General features: G+C 49.4%; 1 protein-coding gene across 3 annotated transcripts in view; it reads right to left on the bottom strand.

Moving 5' to 3' along the window:
- Window positions 1–524: 524 nt before the first annotated feature.
- grik5 (glutamate receptor, ionotropic, kainate 5) overlaps window positions 525–10595 on the bottom strand; it is a 38935-nt gene continuing 28864 nt past the window's right edge. The window contains exons 14-20 of one of the 3 annotated variants that reach the window (XM_056601643.1): window positions 9918–10091; window positions 9132–9297; window positions 6554–6779; window positions 4871–4999; window positions 3635–3756; window positions 2856–2892; window positions 2103–2155 (exon numbers count right to left, since the gene is read on the bottom strand). In XM_056601643.1, coding sequence (XP_056457618.1) covers window positions 2103–2155; window positions 2856–2892; window positions 3635–3756; window positions 4871–4999; window positions 6554–6779; window positions 9132–9297; window positions 9918–10091 — 907 coding nt within the window. Of the gene's footprint in view, window positions 2209–2855; window positions 2893–3589; window positions 3757–4870; window positions 5000–6553; window positions 6780–9131; window positions 9298–9917; window positions 10092–10595 lie in introns of all 3 variants that reach the window. The other 2 variants (XM_056601642.1, XM_056601641.1) reach the window with 2 other exon arrangements.

Genomic DNA, 10595 nt, shown 5'->3' with positions numbered 1-10595 from the left:
AACATCTCTAGAAGATGCCCAGAACCACCAGATCAGGATAGATCTGGTAATGGAAGTAGTTCAATGAGGGATTTATAATTCAGTTACCGTGGCATCCCGTTACATCCGCCAGAAGATTTGTTCCTCTATCCTCTCTCCCCGTCTCTCTCTCCCCGTCTCTCTCTCCCCGTCTCTCCCTGTCTCTCTCTCTCTCTCTCTCTCCCCGTCTCTCTCTCCCCGTCTCTCTCTCTCTCTCTCTCTCTCTCTCTCTCTCTCTCTCTCTCTCTCTCTCTCTCTCTCTTTCCCCGTCTCTCTCTCTCTCTCTCTCTCTCTCTCTCTCTCTCTCTCTCTCTCTCTCTCTCTCTCTCTCTCTCTCTCTCTCTCTCTCTATATTCTCTGATTCCAATACCCTGTCTCCTTTCATTCTGTGAAATCAGGGGTACAAATATTAAGAAAAGAAAAGGAACCACAGCAAGAGTTGCGCCATTTCATTAGAAACACAAATTGTACATTTCAGAGCCTCTCGTACCCTTTTGTTGTCTGTCACTGTTGGATTATCACACATTGATAAAACGATGCGATCCTGGGATACACAGCTGCCCTCCCTTTGGTTAATTACTGACCGACTTAGAATGAACATACACAGTTCAACATGAACGCGTCCCATTCACTCACTACAAATGCAGACCGGACGAGAAATTATTTCATCAACCACACTCTCTAAGCAACTTGAGAGGCGTCCGGGTGGGACGCAGGGGGAGGAACACAAAACGTTTAGGGTAGGCATGGTATGGTCACATTATGTTCTAATCCACCACAAATGTGTCACAAATAGTATTTTATTGTATTTTTTTTTTCTCTAATTTCCACTTGGAATAATGGTAACAAACAAAGAAAGACATCCAAGAAAGAAAGGAAAAACAACAGGAAATATTGTCTGTCTGAAAGTCACGCTCTGATAAGATCACATACGGATAAAGTCTGTCCTCTAAGGCCGACTCCTCTCCAGCCAGTGTAGAGGCAAACAAAGGTCTTTTTTTGTGGATCCAAACCAAGCTCCTGACCTCTGAGAAGTACACCGAGACGGAGGGAAAGGAGAGCCAAGAGTGAACAGTAGCTCGGACACAGTGATGATGATGTGCTGCCGCTCGCTGATCCATCACACTGCTGTCCCTGTTTGGATATCGTTTGTGTTTGTGTGTGTAGACAGCAGGCAGGTGAAGAGGGAGCCATCTTCAAGAGCACAACTCGACCGCCAGGCAGGAAAGCGCTGGCCGTTCATGGCCATACTGTTTGGTGTACGCCTGGGAGTCTACAGGTCTCTTACTCCATCTGATGCTCCCCTCACTTTCCATGGGCTGACCTCCTTCAGGTTCCCCTTAGTTTCTGAGTCTTCATGGCCCCTTCTCTCCACCTTCTCTGTGACCTGACGTTGCTGGCGGGTGGAGAGGGAGAGCCATGTCTTCCGAGAGAGCCCTTTTCCTTTTGACCCCCCAGCGCTGCTCTGTGACCTCCATCATCCCCGGGCTCAGTCCTGCTCGGCCAAGAAGTCTGCGGCCTTGCTGCTCGGCGGAGGTGGGAGGGGCCCGGGGGTCTGCGGCCGCCTCGGGCTGGGCCCTCCCCCGCCCTCGCTGTCTGTGTTGGAGGAGGACGGGGGCGGGGGCGGCGGTAGCCGGGGGAGGGGCGCCGAGGAGGGCGGGATGCGCGTGGAGGCGGACGGCCCCAGGCCGGTGTCGCCGCGGAGGTTCTGGATCCGGCGGCACTCCTGGCAGATCCGCACGTGGCTGCAGCCGCGCGGGGCCAGCGCCGTCACGCCGGCGGGGGCCGGGGGAGGCGGGGTGGTGCTGGCCCCCAGAGGGAACTCCAGGATGCGCTGGGGCCCCGGGCCCAGGTCTGCGGCCGCGGACCCTTCCGCTGCTCCGCCTCCGCCTTCCCCGGCTCCGCCAACCAAGGGCCCGGCTCCGCCCGTCAGGGTCCCGGCGCCGCTGTACAGCTTGCCGTTGCTGAGGCGCATCTCGCGGACAAGGCGCAGGGGCCGGGGGGCCCCCAGGGTGACGCGGCCGGGGTGGCGCAGGGCGGAGGAGCTGGAGGCGGGCCGGCGGCGGCGGGAGCGGGAACTCTTCTTACAGGAGACGGCGTTTCGAAACTCGGTGAGCATCTCCTGACAGACAGACACCTGGGAGAGGGGGAGGAGCGACGGAAAAGAGGAAGGAAGGAGGGGGAGAGAGGAGAAGAGAGGGAGGAGACGAGGGTAGGAAAGGGGGGAGGGGCCGAGGACGCAAAGTCGGCAGATGGCAGGATGAAAGTAAAATGAGGGGGGCAGAAAGGAAGAGGTAAGAGCAGGAAGATGGGGATGGAGAAAAGCAAGAAAAAACCACGAGGTAGGTGGAGGTAAAGACAAAAAAGTCACTCACAGACACATGGGGCAAAGATGTTACAAGAATGTGGGAGTGGTAGGAGGAGGGGAACAGAGGAAGGGAGAAACCACAAGGTAATGGGGGAGCATGGTAGGATGGGCAGAGATGAGAGGATATTCCAAGAGTAGAGAGTTATTACAATCCGAACACAAAACATCTAAATGTTTAATAAATGGGCGGCCCATAATGACTGCACGATGAACAGAGAGGCGGGCCTGAAAACACATACACAGACACACAGATATAAACACAAATCCAGCATGTTTCTTCCAACCACCCAAACAGGCCACTGAAATGTGCAATAATCCATCCACAACACACACACACACACACACACACACACACACACACACACACACACACACACACACACACACACACACACACACACACACACACACACACACATAAAACCACATTTCATCAAAATGAAAAATAAAATGAAAATAATGTGCTTACATAAACAGAAACAGTACTCATTATCAGAAGACAGACACTGATGGCCCAATGACAGGAGGTGTGTGAGTTTGAGAGAGAAAGAGAGAGAGAAGCAAAGGAAGAAAAAGAGAGAGAGAGGGAGACGCACAGTACGATGGGTGAGACACAATCCAGGAATGGAAACGGGGGATACCAGCGTACAGGTGAGGCATGTAAAGGAAGATACATCATGACATTTAATGCCAGGGGAAAACAAGTCACGCTATATGCCTTTTATTGTCAGCAAATATTGCCAAAGTCTCAATATTGCTTCTCCATGTAACAAGTTTATCTCATGACCACACCTATTGCCATTCTGTCAAGCGAACGACACTAACGGCGCAAAAGTGTCCCGTGTTCAGGCACGGCATGTCCTGCAATGTCACTTTATTATGTGTTCATTATTTACAGAGAGGCTCGTACTGGCCACTAACCGTATAACAGCACAACTTTGCAGAAACATAATGTTTTCACGGCACGTGCACATAACATTGCACATGGAACCCCCAATAGCATAGCCCGCACCCGCACACATACACAAAACAACAACGCACACAAACACACAGGATAACGAAAAACACACAGATGGTTAATGTTCGTAAATTGAATTCTCTCAAAATCACACACACACACAGATATATTACACACCCAACGGAAGATACGCAAGCGCACCATTAAACAAGCGGAAGGGTTGGCGGGTTGCCATGGTGACCTACTGGGGTGTGTCTGGGGGTTCGGCGAGGGCAGGTGTGGGGGCGTACCTCGTCGGTCTCGGCCGACCGCCGCGTGGACCACACGAACTCCATGATGGCCACGAACACGGCGATGATCAGCCCGCAGATGAGAACCACAAAGATACCGCCAATGTTCTCCATGCCCAGGCCTGGGGGAGGGGGAGAGGGGAGAGAGAGGGGGAGGGAGGAGGGAGAGGGGAGAGAGGGGGAGATAGGGGGAGAGAGGGGAGACAGGGGAAGAAAGGGGAGAGAGAGGGGGAGGGAGGAGATAGAGGGGGAGAGTGGTGGAGGGAGGGAGAGAGAGGGTAGAGAGAGAAGGAGTGAGGGGAGAGAGAGTGGGAGAGAGGGGGGAAGAGGGGGAGTGAGGGGGAGAGAGCAGAGTGTACTCTTACTTCTAACGAAGTATCTTAGTTCACTGTTTGGCATAACTGCGTCTGCTAAATGACTCAATAGTATTAGTGAAGTACTATGAAAGTACTAAAATACTAAAACTAAATTAAGTTATACGCATTTATATCGCATTGCATTGCATTCAAACCAACACACACAAACCCACACATACACACACACACAGTCTGCTGAATATATGAAAAGTTTTCTCATACATTTTGGAGAATAAAATGTACTAGTTGCCAAAAACTCAACCTTGACTTGACTGCGTGAATTAGTTTCAGCGGGAATAGTGTGGAACGGAAGAGCGGTTTGGAATAAATAATGTTTGGGCATTTTATAATGTAGTCCTAATTTCGCTGCTCCTCTTGCAATCACATTGGTTTGAAATAGCTAAAAACTTAATTATCAAAATAGCTAAAGGTTCTTATTTCACTTCAATTAAGATTAGCCCATTTTATCTGAACCCTTACATACATAAGCTGGCTCACGGGGACATAGATACGGCTATTGCCATTTATTCATACACGACTGCACCAGCAAGCACAAACAAACGCGGGTACACACACACACAAACAAATGTACACACACACACGCACACGTGAGCACCCACGCACACACACGCGCGCATTCACGAGAGAGTGCACGAGTGTGTTCCCATGCACCCTTGCTGTCCAATAAATTCCCCATCAAGGGCCACCTGGGACAAACAGCAGACATTCAGAACAGTAGAGTGAGCTAAGCACTCTTCACAAGGACATTAGGTTAGGCATTAGCCATTAGCCAGACTGTTAGGGGAGAGGGAGCTGCCCGCAGGGAGAGGAGGAATTAGAGAGGGGTGGGAGAGGGGGACGGGGGAGAGGAGGGACTGACCTTTTGCGCGGTGGTCCTCCTCCCTGGGACATTGGCCGCCCTCCCACCACCTCCTCTTCAGGATCTCCAGGCGGTTGTTCTCCTGCATCTGCAGGATGCCCATCGTGATCTCCTCTCTGAACGGAGAGCCTGCCTCGCGCGTGACGCACACACGCGCACACACACACACACACACACACGCACACGCACGCACACACACACACACACACACACATACACACACACACACACACACACACACACACACACACGCACACACGCACACACACACACACACACACACACACACACACACACACACACACACACACACACACAAAGTACAAATGCACGCGCGGACACAAACACGCACGCACGCGCACACGCATAGACAGACACACCCACAAAAACGCGCACACCCGCACAGGGACACAAAAAGAGGAACACATGAGCAACAAGAGAAGAACATCAAACAGGGAAGACAGAACGGATGAAAGGAATGAAAGAGGGAAAGAAGAAAGGAAGAAGCAAAGGAACGAACAGAGGAAAAAAAGGAGTGAGGGGCAGAGAGAAGATGGGAGGTGTTGAGGTCAAAGGAGGTATTTGAGACAAGATGAGAAATGAGGAGTGCAGCCAAGAGCTCTGGCAGAATAAAGGATTGTATGAGGAGGCTCATCCTCACAGGGTGAGGATGAGCAGAGAGGATTATGGGGGAAGATAAAGTGTGAGATTACAAGCCGAGGCCGCTCAATACCAAGCCGCTGGCCAGCGATTGTTAAGCACAGAACATAGGCTAAGAAGACAGAAAACAGTTGAAAAACAAGGCTTTAACAAAACAACCGACCACCGTTATAAAGAGAGTTAGCTGCTGGTGTCATAGCGTCGTTCTACCTCTGCCCTTATCTGTCCATTCACCTTATCTTTCTTGCTCAGTAACATAACTATCCTTACCTAGCTAAACTGACAACTTAAAATAAACTTCAGCCTGGCTATTCTAAATGAGCAACATACTACTGCTACTACTACCACCACCACCACTACTACTACTACTACTACCACGACCACCACCCCCAGCAACACCGCCACCACCGCCACTACTACTATTACTATGACCACTCTTACTAAAACTAGTAGGCAAATAGTTGAATCCATCCCCACCTTGTTACCCTCTTCTTAGGGTATAATCTAGTGCTGTCAAGCGATTTAAATATTTAATCGCGATTAAACGCATTAAATGTCATTGTTAACTCACGACTAAAAAATTGTCTATGCTAAATATCCCTTGATTTCTTTGTCCCATTATTTTTTCTCATTTTAATGCTCTTATCAACATGGAGAAGTGCATCGGCTTGCCTTGTGCAAATGTTTTTTTATTGATGAACAACATTGGCATATACTGATCAAAACAGGATGATACAAAAAAAAAGCCTATAATGCAATTTAACGATGAACATACAAACATACTGCCTTGAACATAGCAGTCAGGCTACTGCTTCTTTGTTTTGAGCCAAAAAAAAAAAGAAAAAGATTATCGCCGTTAAAATTGGTTTGCGTTAACGCCGTTAATAACGCGTTTAACTGACAGCACTAGTATAATCCCATCTTGTTACCAGCTTCCACCCAACTCTCATAACTCTCCCCCCACCCACACCGCCACCCCGACCCCCCCACCCCCTGCGTGCCCCCTCTGCCCGGCAGCCTCACCGAGCGGCATGCCGATGCCGTAGCCCTTGGTGTCCAGCAGGCCTCCTATCTGGGTGAGGTTGCAGTTGCGTCCGCGCTGGTACTCGTTCATGGTGCTCTCCATCAGGAAGGCGTACTTGGAGTTGACCACGCGGGCGATGCCCTCCTCCGTGCTCTTCACGAACACGCTGGGCTGCTTGGAGTGCATGTAGTTCCACATCCGCTGGTACGTCTGGTACCGGGAATTCTGGGAAGGGAAAGATATCAGTCAGGTTCTCCCTTGTGCAAACACATCAACTGTAGCCTATCCTGTGGGTGTGTCTGTGTGTGTGTGTGTGGGGGGGGGGGAGAGGTGCACTTGCATATGTGTGTTTTTATTATTCAACCTATATTCATCCAGGGAAAAAAATATTGGGATTGAAAATTTGGGCCCTGACAAAGGCAGGCAGCAGCAGTCAAACACAAAAAGTGGGTGTCCGTGTGTGTGCGCTTGTTTTTGTGTATGCGCTTGTTTTGTGTGTGTGTGTGTGTGTGTGTGTGTGTGTGTGTGTGTGTGTGTGTGTGTGTGTGTGTGTGTGTGTGTGTGTGTGTGTGTGTGTGTGTGTGCGTGTGTGTGTGTGTGTGTGCGTTGGTGGGTGCAAGCAAGCATGTTAAATGCAAGTATTGACTTGGATGAAGGATGAACCGCGGGTCAACAATGAGAGATTAGGAGTCACAAAGCCGGGAGAGAAAGCCCAGCCTGAGATAAGTGCACTGATAGCATGTGGCAGCGGAGAACAGAATACAGAGGAATATAGAGAAAGATATTGGATCAAAAGCACACACAGGTAAAAAAAAAAGAATGTGAGGTAAGAGGAGGACAAAGAAGGCAGACGAAGGAAATGACCTCCTCATAATGTAACCGTTACGCCTCGGTTTACAAAGACCGGCAAGCAAATCCAAACCAATCGGAACACGGCAGGTGGTCCAGTGTGCGGTGAGAGATTGGACGCGCTCCGAAAACGCATGAGGGGAATAAACGTACGATTACATTTTGTGTCGTCTACAATTCTGTCCGAAGAGAAAATCAGAATAAAAGAGTGGGGCTTGAGGGAGGGTAAGTGGGGCGGATACCGGCTGTTCTCTGTGATGAAATCACTAGGTGTGGTGATCTTTGTGTGCGCATACGTGTGGGTTTGTGTTTGTGTGTGTGTGTGTGTGTGTGTGTGTGTGACTGTGTGACCGTGTGAGTGTGTGTGTGCGTGTGTTTCTGTGTGTGGTTCTGTGTGCGTGTGTGTGTGTGTGTGTGTGTGTGTGTGTGTGTGTGTGTGTGTGTGTGTGTGTGTGTGTGTGTGTGTGTGTGTGTGTGTGTGTGTGTGTGTGTGTGTGTGTGTAATAGATATGGTGAAATGTAATAAAGTGTGAAATCAGATGTTTGTTTTTATGAGCCACAACAATGAGCTCAGATGTTGTCGTATCCTCTTGTATCCTTCTCGTGGTGCAATCTGCAATCTGTTTAAGAAATAAACAGGCAGGCAGGCAGGCAGGCAGGCAGGCAGGCAGGCAGGCAGGCAGGCAGGCAGGCAGGCAGGCACACACACACACACACACACACACACACACACACACACACACACACACACACACACACACACACACACACACACACAGTGGCAACCCGGCCCGGGCCAATTAAGGAGATGCAGAGCACCTGAGGAACAGGTAGAGAAGCAGGTCTTAAATAGCCTACTTCTCCACTCATTCGGGGCTCTCCCAGCCGTGTGTCTCCTGTACGGAGAGACCGGTCCTCGTGGGAGACGGGATTCAACCCACGGGGGATAGGACTGTCGATTCCTCCCAGGTTTTTTCCATTGTTGTATTATTTTCCGTATTAGACTTTGTTGATTTTGGATTTAACATGCCTTTTTGGCTTTTGCCCAACAAAGTTGTGTCCTGTTTCGGGAGGCGGTGGTTCGCTCACCGTGCCGGGTTACCACCACACACACACACACACACACAAAAACACACACAAAAACACAGGCAAACACAGGCAAACACATACACGCAGATGTATTGGCCAGCTTGCTGTCTTCCCCCTTTGTACACACACGCAAAACCAAATCAATAATTTCACACAACATGCTCACTGCAGCCAACAAACACACACTTTGTGTGTGTGTGATTTTGTGTATGCATACAAACACACATTCAGACACACCCAAACAAACCCAGATGCCAACCCAGATGCCTGGAGCTGTGGTATAAGTATACACAAGCAGTCAGCCACTTAACACAAACATAAACAGCCATAAAGCAGACCGGATAGGAGCTCAGAGACAAAGAGGAGATATGAGGATAACATGACACCTCCGGCATAGTGTTGAAGACACACGCACAAACATTTGTGTACACACACACGAGCACAACCGCACACGCATGCATGCACACGCACACACAAATACACACATACACACATACACACTTCACAAACACGCACATTTATGCACACTATTTACAAAGAAAAACACATACACACACACATTTTTACAAATAAAATACAAATACACACGCACACGCACACATTGACAAACCAACACACACAAACACACACACAGCGTACCATGAAGAAGGTCATGGTGCTCCCTCCGTGGATGGTGCCGTACTCGATGTTGGTCTGGTCGGCCAGGTCGTCCGGCGAGCCGATGGGCACCTCCATCCTCTGGACGGTCAGGAAGGCGGCCAGGTTGGCGGTGTAGGAGGAGATGATGATCAGGGTGAAGGCCCACCTGCAGGGCAGAGCACAGGGGTCATGACAGAACAGGGGGGCTTGGGTCACGCAGGCTTTTATTGTGGAAGCACGCTCTGCAATGATCTACGATAGGGGGATGATTATTCCTCCTACCCCCCCATAGCTACAGAGTTTATTAGGCTTACTCTCTCGAGAGAATGATCTTCAATAGGCTTCAATAAGACATTCAGGACCAACTAGCATTGAATAAAAACTATTTAAAAATTACAAACAAATAATAAATAAAGAGAGAATATAAATTAAATAGACCTGAAAATTAATTGAGAAATGCTATCTGACTAAGCCGGTGGACATGGCTTTTGAATTATTAATACCAACAATAAAAAATTAAAAAACATTAAATAAACCCCATACAAGCAGCCTGGCATCATCGTGCTGAGTAAAGACACGCACACGCAAACACAAACAAACAAACACACACATGCATGTATGCAAACCCACACAAACAAACACACTCACACACAGACACACACACATACACAAACACACACACACCCACTCACACAAACACACACACATAAAAACACAAACAAACACACGCACACACACATGCACAGACACCCAGAGCCATCAGCAGCAGCAGCAGCTCCGACTCACCACACCCCGCTGACACATCGGGTAGACAGGGCCCTCGGCATGATCTCGGAGCCCTGCTGCATGAAGCCTCCGATGGGGAACCACAAGCTGTTCCCAAGGGTGTACTGGTTCTCCAGCAGGTCCTTGCGCTCCCGGAGACACGGGTGGGGGTTGTACCACTCGTAGGGGCTCAGCCTGGGCAGAGAGGACACACCATGTGTAGGGGTCAGACACCAGGGACACGTACGCCCCTCTGTCACCTATAGGGACATCATATGCCATAGTGATATGATATATATAATGACATGCATTATAATATAAGATAATGCAATGCAATGTAATATAATATATGTAATATATGATTTAGATAAAACTATTCAATCGAAATTGTATAAACGTGGAGATGAGGTGAAATATAAAGCAGGGATCTAATATGATATGGGAGCACGCCGCAGTGCAATATAATAGTGGTATGTAATATAAGGAATATCATAAATATCACATCGGCCTTTATCATCGCAGTGAGCGTGTGATATTATATCTCCCGCCGCTCCACCGTCGCCTTATGATTTATGAGGGGGGGGGGGGGGGGGGGGGGCGAGGCATGACAGAATAAGGAGAATCCACCATCTGAGTGGGACAGGACAGTCTGTGGAGGCCCGGAGACTGTGAGGGAGGGAGGGAGGGAGGGAGGGAGGG

The sequence above is a fragment of the Gadus chalcogrammus genome, chromosome 11 (genome assembly GCF_026213295.1).
Source record: "Gadus chalcogrammus isolate NIFS_2021 chromosome 11, NIFS_Gcha_1.0, whole genome shotgun sequence".
Lineage (NCBI taxonomy): Eukaryota > Metazoa > Chordata > Actinopteri > Gadiformes > Gadidae > Gadus > Gadus chalcogrammus.
Note: the sequence above shows the minus strand (reverse complement) of the source record. Positions and strands in the feature narration are given on the sequence as shown.